The sequence below is a fragment of the Erigeron canadensis genome, chromosome 9, assembly GCF_010389155.1.
Source record: "Erigeron canadensis isolate Cc75 chromosome 9, C_canadensis_v1, whole genome shotgun sequence".
NCBI lineage: Eukaryota > Viridiplantae > Streptophyta > Magnoliopsida > Asterales > Asteraceae > Erigeron > Erigeron canadensis.
Window position 1 is genome coordinate 37,832,526 of NC_057769.1, and position 18,680 is coordinate 37,851,205.

The 18,680-nt window shown below is 33.7% G+C and overlaps 2 protein-coding genes across 2 annotated transcripts; one reads left to right on the forward strand and one right to left on the reverse strand.

Annotated features, from left to right (window-relative positions):
* Window positions 1-5,740: 5,740 nt before the first annotated feature.
* Window positions 5,741-8,459, forward strand: LOC122583785 (protein FAR1-RELATED SEQUENCE 5-like). Its single transcript, XM_043756158.1, has 5 exons — window positions 5,741-5,798; window positions 6,218-7,040; window positions 7,118-7,376; window positions 7,484-8,074; window positions 8,196-8,459. Exons 1-5 carry the CDS (start codon window positions 5,741-5,743, stop codon window positions 8,457-8,459), a joined length of 1,995 nt encoding a protein of 664 aa, XP_043612093.1.
* A 5,421-nt stretch (window positions 8,460-13,880) lies between these two features.
* On the reverse strand, window positions 13,881-15,086 carry LOC122583786 (F-box/LRR-repeat protein 25-like). The gene is made up of 3 exons (XM_043756159.1): window positions 14,654-15,086; window positions 14,075-14,543; window positions 13,881-13,998 (listed from the first exon to the last, which is right to left on the reverse strand). Exons 1-3 carry the CDS (start codon window positions 15,084-15,086, stop codon window positions 13,881-13,883), a joined length of 1,020 nt encoding a protein of 339 aa, XP_043612094.1.
* Window positions 15,087-18,680: the final 3,594 nt, after the last annotated feature.

Genomic DNA, 18,680 nt, shown 5'->3' on the forward strand with positions numbered 1-18,680 from the left:
AAGTGTTAAACAAGTTACAAGAATTAATTGAACTAGACATAAACTTAAAACGATTTGATTGATTGATTTTGATTAAAACTACAATTGATCATAAACTTAACAAAATACTTTAATTAAATAAAAGGGATCATTCTCATGCTTCAAATTATGTTTTCAAAAGTATAAACCTAACTTATGTTCGTTGGAAATCACATAGACATGATTCGTTATAGTCTTGGATTGAATGAATGCTAAGAACTAATCAATTAGGTTGTGATGATTCACGATAATGAAAACCGGGGAATTGACACAACTAAATTATCTATTCATTAACAAAATTACAAGTTCATAAGAGATTCTTCCAATAATAATTGATTAACATTAACTTGAAATCAAAAGATAGATGGAATTCATTCAAAGTTATAAACTAGTAATCATTCAAACAATCCAAACAACATTAGATGTTAAAGGACTAATGGGAAATTAAACATCTAATCCAACATGAACATAAGAAAAGTTGAATACAATTGTCTTACATAATTGTTCACATGAGAATGATCAAAAGAATAGCATCATTGATTCTTCAATTAGGGCTTAAATCTCCATGGAATTGTGATTTGATGATGATATTGGGGTGTTGTGTGTGTTAGGAAACTGCCCAGGGATGAGAAAATATGAAGTGGTAACCTCCCAAATCGTCCATAAGGGAGTTATAAACTGAAAATTAATAAAACCCTTTAAATTCGGAATTTTGATGCAGCTATGGCTGTCCCAGACTGCCTCTTGGGCGTCTGAGACTGCCCTCCAGAAATGGCAATTTTCCAGATTTTTGCATTGACACTTGTTGACTTGATTCTTGACTTTGCTTGACTTGTTTATGATCCATTTAACTTAATATCTATTTTATTATATCTATTTTATTATATGCAAAGTTTTGCCAACAAAGATCTAAGTCCAATCAATTTTCAAATCCAAATAAAAAATACCTCCTTCTGCTCTATAAGAAAAAAAAATATTTATAATAACTACATTCAAATCTTTTAACCAATAAATTTATTTATACTAATTACATTCAAATAAATGCTATCCTCTTCTTCTTAATCAATAAATTATTTACTATTTTTATGCCCGAAATCATTCTATATGTAGCCAATATATAAAATTAAGAATGTCATGATAATTTTTAAAAACTACCAAACTTTTACGTACAATACGCAATGTTATTAATTGGATTGTGCTTAAACAAATTCTAAGTAATTTAGTTTATTTTATTTTCATTAAACTTTTATATATCGCCTCTCATTCCTTATTAAAGTGAAAATTTTTGGGGAACAAGCCGAACATCTGTGCGGATAAAAAAATTTGTTATATATTGTAACACCCAACATTTAAAAATAAGGATTTTCAAAAACTTTTGCCTAACGCCGTTAAAAGAAGCGGAATTAAACTTTAAAAGTCCAAACCAGCAAAATCTGTTTGGTTTATTCATTAAATGGTGTTACTAGCCATATCATCAAAATAAGTCTAAATGGAAATCCATCGGTTGCCCAACATTAAACAACCGAACACATTATCAATACAAGTCATTATTATCTAAACATAAAGCAAATGTCTAAAGCGAGCAGCCACTATGGGTAAACTATAACCAGCTTCAAGATCATCTACCCATGCCTCACATCTTCTCACATCTACCTGCTCACTATTGTTGGACCTGAGGGCACAACACATTTTAAAAGAGCAAGTGTTAGCTAACGAATTAGCTAAGTAAGATAACACATAATTTATAAAACGTTTGTCCATTTAAAACATTATATAAATGTCATATTAAGTCGTTAAGGCACATATCATCGAACATATCATCTCATATACATATCATAGCATCAACATCATTCATATTAGGATGGGTCATCCTAATGTGCCTAGTCATCTTTTGCAACATCACATATTACATCTGAACATCTTTATAATCGTGACATAAGTCACGCATCTCGTATAACATATACATCATTATAAGTGAGACATAAGTCACACCCGACTAGATGAACAACCTTACGGCTGTACATCAAGGTCGTTAAGGAATGGCAAGCCAATTCCAGGAGTAATCCGTATGTTCAAGGACAATGGGGCTGGTAAGACCTCCCGTATTACTCTTCACGTTGTACCTCGTTGCAAGGAGCCACCCGAGCAACCACATCAACGCACTTAACCGGGCTAGGGCAAGTACGGGTTAAGCTTAACACTTTCACATCAAATTTACGAGCTCGATTTCACATCACATATAGTTTAGGTGTTTACACAACCTAAACAATCATCACATATACATCTTTTATGTTTGGGCCCTTAAACGTGCACGTGTCATGGCAACTTAATAAGTCTAGTAAACTAGATGAACAAGCCATGTAATCATGCACATTTCACATATCATCATCATACATCACATTTCATAGCATATCATTACATATCGTATCATTGCATAACATTTCATAACATATCATAACATATCATTACATATCATATCATTGCATAACATATCGTTACATTTCATATCATAGGGACTGCATTTCAGGCCTCAATAGTCATGTACATAGCCCATATCACCTCTCGTATAACCCCAAATACTCATAAGTAAACAAGTTATTATTAGGGAAGTTATTATATGAAAACTATGTTTTTTTGTTGAACCCTCAGCGTGTCAAAGTAGTGTATCTTACCTGATGATGAGCACAACGATACACCAAACACAAGTTAACAAGCTTCACAATTATCCCGAGTTACCTATATCGAGTTCATTGTCATTAAATTTGCATAAATCCATCCTCATAAGGTTACAAAACCATTTATTAACTTAGGTACACTTATAGGACCCTTAAACGCTTGTTTCGGACCTCAAACGGACTCACAGACACTTTATGCGGCGCATGCTTTGAATATGCGTCGTATATTTGCTTCAAAAATCACCTAGAACCCTCCCAGGCCCCGATATGCGCCGCACATAAATTATATGCGCCGCATATGGGGTGCTGGTCGAAAGACTGACTCGTGCCCTTCACTTGCAAGCGACTTTTCGACCTCTAGATGACCAAATGAGTAAAAACTTAGTTTTTATGAAATGCAGGAAATTCAAAGAACTTTCCAGGGATATAAAGTTTGACTCTTGAAGTTTTCGAATGAATGATTTATGACGTTTGCAAAACAAGTCTACAGAATTCGTCTGCAACCTGACCACTTTTGGAAATCGACATTTTTCGCATATCTCTGGGCAAAATCATAGGAAACTTTGTTCATACCGAATTTAGGGGACACATAAACCTTTTCAAAAGTATAAGATTCATCTCTTAACTCATTCATATCAAAAAGATATGATTTTTGCAATATGACAACAGAATCAGGCCTTTAAATCCTTATCGTTTTGAAAGCAATTTCGATCATCAAACATACATGGCTGATCCCCATGACCTCTACAGTTCATATATACCAAAATATAAATCATTTGACACTATGAAATCATATATTGATTTCTGGATTCAATAAACACATCCGACAATTAATTTGACACCCGTTTTTGACCTAAATCGACTCACAAACATAATCGAATCCAAATCAAGCCTCTAGACCAGGTGTGAACCCTATGTTGGTCATATTTGAACATTAAAATAACATTAACAATGATTTCATACCTGTAGGAAATCTTTAGATACTAAATGATTGCAATAACAATCACCGATTCACCCGGAATCACCGATTCTATCAATAAAACGTATTCAATCGATCAAGACCATATATGAACGAACAGAATAGATGAACATTACCAAAAATCAGTAGGAATTACCATCTTTACCTTAAAGATGATTATAGATTCGATCTACAAGCGGTTAATCACTCCGATTCAACCGGAAATCGCAAGAAACTCTCTAGAATTGCTCAAGAGACAAAGGGGCTGTTCTAGGGCTCCAAGAAGAATGATGAATCAGATTTTAGGGCTAATGATCTGATTAGAAATCCCTAATCACGTTTTTAACTTTTCACATATGTCAAAATTAGTCCCTAGACTTCCGTATGGTTCATTTAGGCTAAAATCACATGATGGGAATACTTACAACATATTCAACACTTTTAGCACCTCTAAAGGCATTAAACTATACCTTTAAACACTTATTCACATCAACCATTAAGGCATTAAAGCCTTACACCTATAGTTACTTCATCAGACATAAACCAATTAAGGCATATAAATTGACGAAACTTAACGTTGACTAACGGTCAAGTCAATAAGTCATTCTTGAAAAGTATGGGATGTTACATATATCTTTACCACCTTATAAAACATTTTTGGTTTTTATTTATGGTATGTCTTAAAAAATTAATCATTTTTTTTTTCAAAAAGTCCCCTTCAGCATATTTATGGTTTCCAAAATTTTCCTTCATACCCTACAGCACTAAATTACCATATCTACTCTTGTTACAAACTATTATTCCTAAAATAAAATTTTGCCACAACGCGCGGCTATTATGCTCGTATATGTATATATATATATACATATACGGCTATTATTTAACATTTATATGAGGTTCCTTTCATTTTTTTTATGGTGATTAAATGAAAGTTTGCTCAAGCCGTTGGTTAGTTGGAACTCTCATCGCATTAATCATTAGTGGCAATATTTAAAGTTTATAAGCTTTTTTATCACCACTAAATTATATTCATCTTATATGAGTTAAGAGCTTTGTATAATATCATAACTTTCTGAAAGAGTTATGTTAATTCTTTCGTTCATATCACTATGGAAATTATGTACAATTTTTGGTTTAATTCTTTTATCTTTTTTTGAATTTTATGATAATGGTTAATATAATCTCTTTTTTCTTTTGTTTTTTAACAATACAATTTTTTATTGTGACGATGAGAAAAATATTATGATGGTAGACGAAGAGTTAGTTCAAAACAAGTGTATATAACAATTAGTTTAATGATTGGATAATGAATACGTTATTGCTAATTTAATTAAGTGAAACTAAATAGATTGTTCGTCCATATGTATTTTTTACGATCATTATTAATCCATTCCATTAACACATTTGTTCACATATTAAGCGTTTCATTAAATGTTTTTTTAAGCAAGTTTAACTCAAATCTCACTTTATTGAGCACCTTTTTAAAGCAGCCGCACATCATGCGGGTAAAAAAATCCTAGTATATATATATATAAATAAAAAATAGAGACACAGATAGAGATTGATGATTTAATTGAAATAAGTTCTAAAGAATATAAGGTAAATATGAGTTGTATTCAGGTGCAAAAAGGAAGTTATGTGCACATGAGGGAAGAGATCTCAACCGTCCGATCAGCAAGGATCAAGGGCCAAGATCAAAAGAAAAATAACAATGGAAGGGTATTTACGTAATTTAACACACGCATACTGCACAATCTCCTCTTCCTCTTACGAAACACATAGTAAAACACACACCAAAACACACACACGACGCCGGAATTCTCACCGGAAAAAGGATTACCGTCGCGCAACCACCGACAAACAATTTTTGTACTCCAAATCGATCGCAATCAACGACCGCATGAACATATTGACAATAACAATACACAAAACAACGAATAGGCAACGAAAATTTAAACCCTAAAAATTGAAAACCTAATCGGAAAATCAATTTAGTCGGAAATTGAAACAATCTATACCAGCGGCTCTCCGTTAATTAAGTTGAACAGTAATCAAATACTCTTAAAGTGTTGTATCGATCGTCAATTCAATGGATGTAGAACTTGAAATTTCTGATGAAGAAATCGACGAAATCGAACAGGTTACAGGTAATTTACTTAACTAATCCTTTATGTAAACGTTTATTTTCCTATTAAGTTTTTGATTTTGTATGTTAATCATGTGGATTATGGAAATGCAAGTGAATTGTATAACATGTGGTCATACATCCATGTCTGAATGATTTATCTGCCAAATCACCACCTGATTTTAGTATAACAGTCCATAAGCATAAGATAAATACAGTTTAGCAAGGAATAAATTAGGTTTTTTTGTGTTGAAATCCTGTGGTGAATGAATGTATAAATTGATTCTGCATGCTATAATAATTTGGTGATTTGACGTTTGAATCATGTCGATATATGGCAATGTACATATGCTTTGTATGCTAAACACTTTGTTAGTGAATTATAATAAGCTGTTGGTTTTATCATTGTTGCATCACATGTGTTTTTATATTTACTTGCAGCAAGTTCTACTAGGAATCTAACACCGAAAACAGTTTTCAGAACAAAGAAACATCAAACACCAGGAGGAACGTGTTATGACGCACCAATTGTTGACGATAAGTTGAAACCGTATGTTGGACAGGTTTTGGAAAACCTAGATGAATGTGAAAAAATGTATAACAAGTATGCATTGGCTTCAGGATTTGATGTCAGAAAATCAACTCAAACCACAAATAACTTTGGGCTTGTTGTGAGCAAGTATTATGTATGTAACAGAACTGGTAATCCAAAGCCAATGGCAGTGGACACACTGCAAACCGGTGAACATCCACTTAGAAGATCAAACATGGAACGTACGGGCTGTAAGGCTAAAATCAAATTTCTGAAGATAACTGGAAGTTCCAAATACAAAGTAGATGCTATACAACCAATACACAATCATGAGTTGCTGAGACCTGAATACAAGCATCTGTCAAAGCAAGAAAGACAACTAAAGTATGTCGAACAAATCTTTATATACAACGCCTCAAAGGCGAATATTGGTGCAACAACGGCACATCAGCTCTACTGTAACATGAAGGGCTGTGAAGAGAACGTGAATGGAACAGTTGTCGACTTTCGAAATTGGTCACGTGATCTGAACGTTTTCATCAGTGAAAGTGATTCGCAAATGCTTGTGAACAAAATGCTAGAAAGAAAGAAGTATGTTCCAGGGTTTTCGTTCTATTACAAAGCTGTAGATAACATACTACACTCTCTTTTCTGGGCAGACGAGGTGGCAAAGTGTAACTACAACTGTTTCCATGATGTAATGTCTTTTGACGCCACCTACAGGACCAACAGGTATAAGACTAAGAAAAATTAACCAAAATGTTTACAGAAAAATAACATTAACTTAACCTGTTTACTTTCATTCACAGGTACAACCTAATGTTTGTTCCATTCACTGGAATTGATAACCACCGTAAATGTGTCACATTTGCGGGAGGTCTGATACGGGACGAGACAACAGAGAGTTACATATGGCTTCTTAATTGTTTCTTGGATGCATTCAAGAAAGAGCCAATCATGGTGGTTACAGATCAAGACAAATCAATGGAGAAAGCAATAAAGACTGTGTTCAAGAAAGCAAAACACAGATTATGCATGTGGCATATTACCCAAAAGCTGCTATCAAAGGTATTATTGACAATCTGAATTATGAAATTTTGATAAATGTCTTATTAAGATTGTTACCAAGTCACTGAATGATTTTAATTGTGTTGAAATATATACATGTGCCATAGGTTAGGGATGCCAATCCTAGTATAGAGAATGAGTTAGAAAGCGATTTTAAGAGAAGATTTGATAGCATAGTGTGGAATATGCACATTGAACCAGCGGAATTTGAAATGAAATGGGACAAGCTGATGAATGACTTTTCTCTGAAGAACGATACTTGGTTCAATTATATGTTTGAAATCAGATCCAGGTGGATACCTGCATACTTTATAGACACAGAGATGTTTGGGTTGATGAGAACAACTTCAAGATCCGAGAGCGAGAACGCATTCTTTTCTCATTTCACAAAGTCAGGATCAAATTTAGTAAACTTCATGAGCGGGTTTGAGTCTGCTATGTTCAAGCAGAGATCAAGTCAATCAAAGCTGGATGCCTTTACCATAAAAAAAACAAGAGAACTGAAAACACAACTGAAGATGGAAAAGCAGGCGGCCAATGTCTACATACATACAATGTTTGAGTTCATCCAAGAGGAGATACAAGCTTCATTATACAAATGTATGTTGGATCAGATGACTAAGGATGAACAAACCAACACTTGTGCTTGTGTCATCAATGATTGCAGTATCAGTTCATCAAAGCCAATCCAATACAAGGTAAACAAAACCAACTTGTAACATGAAAACTGTTTCCAACAATATAATGGTAACATTTGATAATCAACTGATTTCTCATATAAAAGTTGTCTTTTTTAATCCCTGTTTGTCTATGCTGAAGGTACTTTTTGACCAGAAAGAAGGTGTCATCATTTGTACTTGCAAAAAGTACCTTAAGCTTGGGCTTCTATGCAGACATTGTTTTTGGGTGTTGAAGAACTTCCAAATTAATGAATTGCCAAAAAAATACATCATGAAACGTTGGATGAAGAATCTTATTCCGCCAGAGTTAAGGTCAAGAAGAAACATATATGGAGACGAGAACATATCTGTTCAAAAGTTAATAAATGAAGCAACTTCAGTTATAGAAGATTCTTTACAATGAATTGGGCTGGATGAGAAAAAGCTTGACGAGTTTGTTAACAAGCTCAAGGCATTAAAGCGTGAGGTAGAAGCTGATAACCCAAACACACCTAGAAAGAAGAAAGATGATGTCATATCGTCAATGATAGGGATTCCAAAGTCAGACTCTAATTAGATTCAAAACCCACCGGTTGGAAGCTACAAGGGATGTCATCATGATAATAGAATCAAAAGCGGAAAAGAGAATGGGATAGAACAAAGCAAGAAGAGAAAAATTGTTTGCAAAAAGTGTGGAGGTGCCAACCACAATAAAAGAACTTGCGAAAGACAAGCAACGAAAAAAAAAAGATGTTGAAGGAAACTGTGATGAGCAGCTTTGAAGATGTTGAAGGAAACTGTGATGAACAGTTTTAATGTTACTTTTTTTCTTTTCTTTTTTTAACTTTCGAAAACTTTAGTGGATAGACGGTTGGATGTTTTATTTTATTGTTTGATGAAACTCATTTATATACACAATTGTCACATTTGGTAAAACACATATTTGCTTAAGCTGTGAAAATAATCCTATTGAAACTGGCGAATAATCCCCATGGGAATGGGAATCTCTTAGTGATTATATGCCAGTCCCATCGGGATTTTGTGCCAGTCCCATGGGGATTTTTTGATTTTACTCTTCTTAATTTTATTAGAAAGATATTTACAAAATCTCTTAGTGATTATGTGCCAGTCCAATGGGGATTTTGTGAGTCAAATGGGGATTTTGTGCCAGTCCCATGGGGATTATTAGATTTTACTCTTCTTAATTTCATTAGCAAGATATGTATAAAATCTCTTAGTGATTATGTGTCAGTTCCATGGGGATTTTGTGCCAGTACCATGGGGATTTTATGCTGATCCCATGGGGACTTTGTGCCAGTAACATGGGGATTATTTGATTTTACTAATCCCATTGGGACTAGGACAAAATCCCCATGGGACTGATATATAAACACTAAAAGATTCTAAACATAACTGGCAATAATTTTTTAGGACAAACGGAAATAATCCTAATGGGACTTGCATAAAATCCCCATGGGACTGAAATATAATCACTAAGAGATTTTATCCAGAATTTGTTAAAATATATTTGAAGAATAAAAGCAAATAAACCAACAGTCAACTAGTTATTTAGATAAAGTAGTTTGTCATCACTGCATTCCAGGAAACATAAACCAACAAACAACCAGGTAAAACATAATCACCTACCATATCTTTCTGAATATTCTAATATTGTCTAGACGAGTAACACTAATATATTTAGAGTACATAATAAAGTGTCACAGTGATACGACATGAATAATTACTTCAATTCCACTGGATTTTCCTTCTCCAACCCTTTTCCATCCATGGTTACTTCCTTTTTTGCAAGATTATTCTTTATCAACCTCTCAGATTTTTTCCTTTTCACTTTTTGACCAGATGAACTAAAAAAAAAAAAAAGAAGACAAAAACAGTTACAAAAGTGACATAATCTGAATTTCACAAATAAAAAAACATTAACCAAAAAAATGTGACTTACCTCCCAGTCAATGAAGTACTAGTCTTTTTTGATGCAACTTTTTGAACTGGAATTGCAACTTTTTTGGAAGAATCAGAGATGCAATAGGAGCATCATCAGAATTTGTTTCCTCTTCAACCACTTCAGGAGTAGGTTTGCGAGGACGTCCACGTTTCTTCTTTGGCTCTACCTCTTCCTGAACTGTTTCCTCAGCATCCTCAGGCATTTTGGAAGAACCAACTCTCCGTTTCTTCTTTGCTTGCACGTCTTACTGAACAGTTTTCTGAACATGTTTTTTTATCAAATGACGTGTTAATCCTGTGAATCTTATCTTTGGTTGGAGAAATCATTACAACAATATTCTCAGGCATTTCGGAAAAACCACCCATCATCTCTTTCTCACCTTGTTGACCTTTTTCTTGAAAACCTTTGTCATGTCAATGATGATTCTCCCCTCAGGATCATCTCTTGCTCGCTTACTGTAATTCATCTTCTTTTTTTCACTAGGGCCAACATTAGAATCAGAAATGACTTTGTCCTTATTCTCTAAAGAAATTGGTTTGTTGCTAGTGATAGTAGCATCTTTCAAATTATCTTCTCTCTGCTTTTCAACATCATATTCAATTTGCAGAAGATTAGGGTTATAAACAACAATGCTTTGTTCATCATTTGTTGCAGTATGTTCTGCTTCGTTCATATTTTTAACATCTTGTGAAATTCTATCCAAATGCCTTAAGTTCAACGAAAATTCTTTCACATACCTACTAAGAGCAAATTCTATCCAATTTTTAACATCTTGTGAAAACCTAGCATTGTAATTGGCATCCACCTCAAACTTAGTGACACTTTGTAATCGATACCGAGCAAGGGCACCATTAACACCATTATAAAACTCTAAAAAAGGCTTATCCCCAAAACCAAAAACAAATAAAGATTCTTCTGCCTTCTTACGAAGTGATTCATCACTAAAACAAGATAAGGAACAAATTTCCAAAGGTGTTGCCATCGGTTAGAAATTATACCTGTTGAAATAAGGAATTTCGTGTCGAAATCGCGAGAAAGGATTTTGTCGGCAATTATATAATCATGAAGGGTAGTTATACGATCCTCTCCTTTTTAAGATTCATCTTCTTTAAACCGTTTTGTACGATCCTCTCCTTGTGTTGAAGATTCACCGACAAACATTTTGAATTTAGGGTTTCTATGCTAATTGAAATGGGTTTTGATAAAGATTTTATGAAGAAAAAGAAAACCTAAAGTGGAAGTTTAACCCTAATTGAAATCGTGTTTAAAGTAAATGAGAAAGATATAACCGTTTTAATATGGATAATAATAGAGGATCCGACCCAGAAACAATACAATAGTTACTAATTATTTAAAAGAACAAAACGAAATAATCCCCATGGGACTGAACTATAATCACTAAGTGTTTACAAACGAAATAATTGTATTACTATTTCTTCTATTGCTAGTTCTTATTAATGTGTGACATATTTTTGTAGAGGGAGAGATACCCTGGTTCATTTTGTGCCAGTTAACATTAGAATCACTTAGTGTTTATACGTCAGTCCCATGGGGATTTTGTGCCAGTCCCATGGGGATTATTTCCTTTTGCCTTTTGGAAAAAACTGTAGCCAGTTATGGTTAAATCTCTTAGTGTTTATATGTCAGTCCCATGAGGATTTTGTGCCAGTCCCATTGGGATTATTTGATTTTGTCCTTAGTAAATTTGTTGATTTTTAAGTATATATCCTAGTGAATATAGGGAAATCCCCATGGGACTGACATGTAATCACTAAGAGATTTAATCATAACTGGAAAAAAAAATGTAAGACGATTAATAATCAACTAATCCCCATGGTACTGATATCACCAACAAATATTACTTCAAAATTTCCACATTGACAAATCAGGTAACAGAAATATTACAACTAGATTAAAATACATTCCACAAAGAAAACATATATAGCAGGATATTACCAACAATTCATACGAATAATAATACTAGTTTATGTTGCGTAATACAGGAGTTTTTGGAATTACTTTTACATTTTCAAGAAAGTGTGACTACACTGTCTGGCTTGGGATTCTGGGCACCCCTGCTCTTGAGTCTACTGGGTAAATCACATTCCTTACAAGCTCCACCAGGGTGGTCGGGCCGCTTCTTTGGAAGAACTGGTTGCAACTTTGATGGTACTGGCCATGGGTAATTTGCCACAGGTGATTGTGGGTCAGGACAAACAGAATGGAAAACTAGACAATGTATCAAAAGGGAACACTAGACAACCTAAGTTGATCATTAAGCCTATACAAGATTACATTAACATTGTCTCAGCAAAACACATAGATTTCTTGGATGGATCAATCAGAATCAGAACCGTCAACATCAGAATCAACATAATACTTTGAAGAAGTATCTACCCCGACAACGTTTGGTGGAAGCGTGTACCCTTTGGCAGCCAAACGACGTAAAATCTGTTAAACAATAAACATCAAATAAGAGAAACAAAAATCAAGTATAAGCTACATGTATGGTTTTAAAAAAAACGGAACATACTTCATTAAAGAGGAGGAATTAACAATTTTTTCGAAGGGCAAAAGGAAATAATCCACATGGGACTGACATATAAACACTAAGAGATTTAACCATAACTGGCTACAATTTTTTCAAAGGGCAAAAGGAAATAACACCTTATCTACTCATAGAAAGCTATGTAGCACTCATTCCACCAACACTACTACCTTATCTTCATATTTTTCTTCCTTTTTTCTCTTCAAATAATGATGATCTTTCTTTATATTTATTTAGAAATATTTCTTTCATTTGACAATGAAAAATTCAAGGATTCTCACATTCTTATGTTGGATGTATCTACCAAATTTTCGACCATGATTTCTTCATTTAATTATAGGTACGACATGAATTTATTTATAATAATGAATACTTGTACATTTGTAGTTTTCCTTTATCAATTTTTCTAACATCTAACTTGTTTTTATAGCATTTCTAATTCCAAGAATGCTTCTTCTCAACATATGTTGGAGGTCGTTGTGGATCTCTAAACGACGGACCTTATTAAATGTGGAGGGTGTAGAGAACCTATATGATCAATCAAAGCATCGATACAATCACTAACCTCCAATCACCTACCATCTTGAGTCTTCTTTTCATCAATCCTTGCTGCAATTTGTTTGTGAAAGATAATAAAATGTAAATATGGGAGAATTTGTTTGTTTTGTTGTTCATTTTTATCTATTTTTAGGAGAAGTTTGTTTGTATAGAAATCTTGAATGAAATTATTTCTGATGAGTTATTTTCATTGTGTTGTTAGTTAGTTTGTTCATTTTTAAAGATGCTGCAATTCGCAAATTATAAGCTTGATAGCATAATTCTGCAAGAAATCCCCATGGGGACTGGCACAATCCCAATGGAACTGACGTATAATCACTAAAAGATTTTACCCTTGGCTAGCTAAAAAATTTAACAAGTGTAAAATCAAATAATCCCCATGGGACTGGCACTTACTCAAAGACAGATTTAATTACTACATTCTAATTACCATAACACCAACAACAATACAACCAAATAAATCAAAATTCAGACAAATAGTCCTAAAATTAAAACGATGATAGGTAATGAACTAAATACGTATCCGTACTAGAAAAAGAAACAGGAATTTCAGTTACACTACTAAGCGAACATTATATAGTCCATACTGATGATTTAGCCAACAAAATATTACATCAAAATACCACAAAATAGAAAGTTTTATAGTAAAATATCCATATGCATTGATTCTGAAAATTCACTCTAAATTCATTGATTCTGATTTCTGAAATTAGATTCTGGACACGTTGACTAATTGTACAGATGGCAAAACATTGATCCTTCATACATGGTTCCTCTCATTCTGAATCCGACCCTTCCACATCAAGATCAATATCAACATGGTAAATTAATGAACCACCTTCACGGACAACGTTGGATGGTAGGACGAAACCTTTGGAAGTCAAACGACGTAGTCTGTTATTAAAAAAAAGCAAGTAAGATTACAAGAAACAAGAAAAAGCAAAATGTAAAAGTTTAAAAAATAGTATACAAGCAATTTACCGGATGGCAATTTATCCCAACTTTAACTTCATTCACATTCTGCAGACTCGTAATAACATCACCTAGTACAATCTCTTCATCCCTATTTCGAAATCTTTTATAGTAACGGGGAAAGTCAAAGTTAAGGTATGCTTTAAGCAAAGAAGAGACGTTCCTAAAGACAATTGCTGATATCCACAAACTGTCAACAATTTTAAGAAATGTAATATGAGGTGCATTGATATGAACAAAGTTTACAAGTTCATCAGCCTCATATCCAAGTAATATCAAATTCTTAACACTAGGGGATGTGATATCAATCAATGAACCATGACAGCAACGAAGAGTCAAAGTTTCCAACAAAGGACTACCAGATACAATTTTTGGGATAAAGTCTTCTTCCACTCTAGAATGTGATATAGTTAGAACCTTAAGGTTGTTCCAGGTAATACCAATATGAGGATCAAGCAAGCAATATCCTACATCAAGAGTTGTCAAATGGGAATTCATGTAGAATGACTTTCAATTGAGAATGTATCATCATTTCCCAAATGCCTCAAGTAAAGTGTGAAATCTTTAACATACCTACCAACAGCAAAGTCAATCCAATTTTCAACAAGCGAAGCAAACCTAGTCTCGTAATTAGCATCCAAATAAAACTTATTCATATATTCTAATTGATATTGACCAAGAGTAATATTAACCCCATTATAAAACTCTAGAAAAGCTTGATCACTAAAACCAACATCCAACAAAGATTCTTCTGCAGCCTTACAATACGATTTATCATTAAAAAGAAGACAAGGAACATATTTCCAAAGATGTTGCCATCTTTTTGAAATAATACCTGTTGAAATAACGAATCTCGTATCCAAAAAGCGAGAAAGGATTTTGTCGGCAATCAGATCATCCGGAAGGTTACTTATGCGATCCTCTGCTATTTCAGATACATGTTGTTTCAACCACTTTGAAAGATCGGATTCAACACGAATGAGTTGTGTTGACGATTCACCATCAATCATTTTGAATTTGAGGTTTATATAAGTGGTTGAGAAGTACAAGAACCCTAATTGAAATATCCTAAATGTATTGGCTTTTGATCGTAAATGAAATGGGTCAAACATATGGATATGTTAATAGTTAATGAAAAAGATAAGTCGGGTCAATCAATGGTCAATGGATTTTTCAATTGAAATCACTCAATTATTGTAGTACATAACATACGATAAATCAATAAGTGATTATACAAAATGCTAAACCCTAGCATGCTAAAGGGTACAGGAGGGGGGACGAAAGTCATGGTTAGCCTAACGGCTAACCCTACAACTTCAAACCCTAAACCCTAAGCTACCCATTAAAAACCGATTCGAAAGATCTAAACCCTAAAGGCTAAACCCTAGCATGCTAAAAGGTACAGGAGGGGGGACGGAAGTCACGGTACGCTTAAGGGTTTAGGGTTTGAAGCCGTAGGGTTCGCCGTTAGGCTAACCCTACGACTTCAAACCCTAAACCCTAAGCTACCCATTAAAAACCGATTGGAAAGATCTAAACCCTAAATTTTAGCCAGTTATGTTTAAAATCTCTTAGTGATTATATGCCAGTCCCATGGAATTATGTGCCAGTCCCATATAGATTATTTGATTTTAGTCTTCTTAAGTTTATTAGCAAATTAACCTTAAAATCTTTTAATGATTATATTTCAGTCCCATGGTGATTATTTCATTTTAGTCTTCTTAATTTTATTAGCATGTTAACCTTAAAATCTCTTAGTGATTATATTTGAGTCCCATGGGATTATGTGTCAGTCCCATGGTGATTATTTGATTTTACGGTTCTTTATTTCTTTAGCAAGTTAAGCATAAAATCTCTTAGTGATTATATGTCAGTCCCATGGGGATTATGCGCCAGTCCCATGGGGATTATTTGATTTTACGGTTTTTAAAAATTGTAGCCAGTTGTTGTAAAAATCTCTTAGTGATTATATTTTAGTCCCATTGGGATTTTCTCCCAGTCCCATTGGGATTAGCTGATTAACATCTAGAAATATAAAACAGATATATGCAATACAAATCATGCAATTTGAATGCTTTAACTGAAATATTTCATTTAATAAAATAACAAATCAGTTGATCATAATGTTTCAAACCTTTACAATAACAATTAGAAATAAAAATAGAAATAATGAAATTTGAATATTGTAACTCATTTTTCTTCATCTTTCACGTTCAACCCTATTCCTCAAACCTAAAAGCACAAGTTGCTTGATTTCTTCCTTGTCGTAAACATTTACAAAGTCATATGCTCTTTGTAAATTTTCGGCAGCCAGTTTGTTAATTGGGTGTGTCATAATCCTTGATGCATACCTGCTCCTTAATCTCCTCAGTTTAACTATTTGTTCATTCGACTCCTTGGGTAATTCACAATCCCAACTACTGTCATCCTGTCCCATGTAATTCTCCATGTGACGCATAATGAAAACTCCACAATCCACACTGTTCTGTTTTGTCTGCCAACTTAGTTTACACAGACGATGCTTCACTTGACCAATAGCTGTAGCATGTTTGTGACCGAATTCTTCCAGAAGGTTTTGCATACCTCGTTTCTATAAAATGACTTAGTCAACAGATAGTAAAAACCTAACAATCAAAAACAAAGACCTAACAAAGTTCATTGAAACTTACAGCATAATTCAAGACCCTTTGGTATTTAGCAATGAATTCTGAACCAGAATATATGTTGTCAATAATAGCCAACTCAGGTTTTCGAAGGTCAAACACGAGGAGGAAGAAGTGATTATTTCTACAAACAGGAATGAAAACCTGTATGCATATAACAGGAAAATACTAAGAATGAATAACAAAATTAAAAGTAACACAAAAAACCAAAAGTAACTAAAAGAAAAAAAAAACATACCAGATCGATTTTATTCAAATCAAACTTGTTGGCATAAAATAAAGGATCCAAAGATTGACGAAAATGGTCAAACATTCTTTCTTTCAAAGTTATTTTCTTTAGAGGATGCATGACATCATTATGCTGTCAAAAAAGTTATTGAAGCACAAAAATTAAAAAAAATTAACACTTAAAGTCAACTTGGAATTAGAAATGGAAGAATTAAAACTTACAAGAACAGTGCTAGGAAGAAACAACCTATGAACCGGGTGTATTTTTCTTGATTTTTCTTCATAATTCAAAAGAATACCCCACAAATCAACGACAGAAGCCTCTATCATCAATTGAGGACATAAAGTTTCCACCAAAATTTGAACTGCAACTATTCCATCTTCTGATTGGAAAACAGTATCCCTGTCATAAAAAAGTAGTAATACAATTAAATTAATTTCAACAAAACCTCTAAAAGATTATTCTTCCAATCAACATTTAATTAAATAGAAACAAAATGGAAATCAAACATGTATCATAGAAACTTACGTTCCATGTCCGAAACATGCAAACAGATGGTTAGAAACAGCATACTCTGATCCTGAAAGACGCTCCGAGACAATACTTGTACGACACACATATGGTGATCTAAGAACCATTGATGGCTTAATGGATCTCTTTACACAAGCTTCTTCAAAAAGTTGAGAACTAGAGGAAATACCAAAAACTTCATGCACCAATTCTGATACCTTTGGAGGAGGAGTGGGGGTTAAAATATCAAAACTCGGAGCATCATCAATTGGAAGATGTTTTTCCTTATTGTAACTTTTTTCTAGTTGCTGTTTCTTCAAATTTAACAATGCCATGTCACATGTTCTAAATACCTCATTAGCATTCTCATTCCACCATTGACTACAACATTCTAGTTCTTGCTCTTTAGAAACTTCGAAATCAACAACTTGATCTCTATCATCTGCTACAGCACTGTCATCAACATGTTCAGTTTCCTTCACATCATCAACTGTTTCATTACCAGCAACATTATTAACAACGGTTATCTGTTTGTTACCCTGATTAACTTTATCAACATCTTCATTCGTACAAGCAGCCACCTGACGTTGATCATTAGTAGTATCGTTAAGATTGTTGACAACATGATCATCCTCATTAACATCATTACCACCATCCACAACCTTCAGTAGGTCATTAGATTTGTTGTTTGCAAATTCAGTGACAATCTGTGCTTCAGATCTTTTAGAATCATTATCACAAACATCATCATCATTTACAACATCTCTCATACTACTCTTCATCCCATCAATAGGAGACTTCTGCTCACAACTTTGATATAAAGTCTCCTCTGAATCGACGTTCAGCTTCTTTCCTTCCTTACAACATATGAGATTCACATCTACAACTGGACTAGCATAATAATCATCTGAATCTAGATTAACATGCACTGCGTCTGTGTTCTGATCAAAATCAACAAATTCATCACCATCCATTCCTTCGAATGTTTCTTCGATAGATAAATCTTGCAACACATTCCCAATAAGTTTTTTTGCATCATCTTTTTCATCCCCAAAAACTTCTTTCTTTGACAAAAATATCTCACATATCTTATTATTGTAACCTGTCAAGGTTACATCTCCAGGAAACTTCAATAAAGCATCCTTGATGCTACTAAACAGAAGGTTTCTTATCTTGACTGCATCTTCAATCTTTGAACTCAG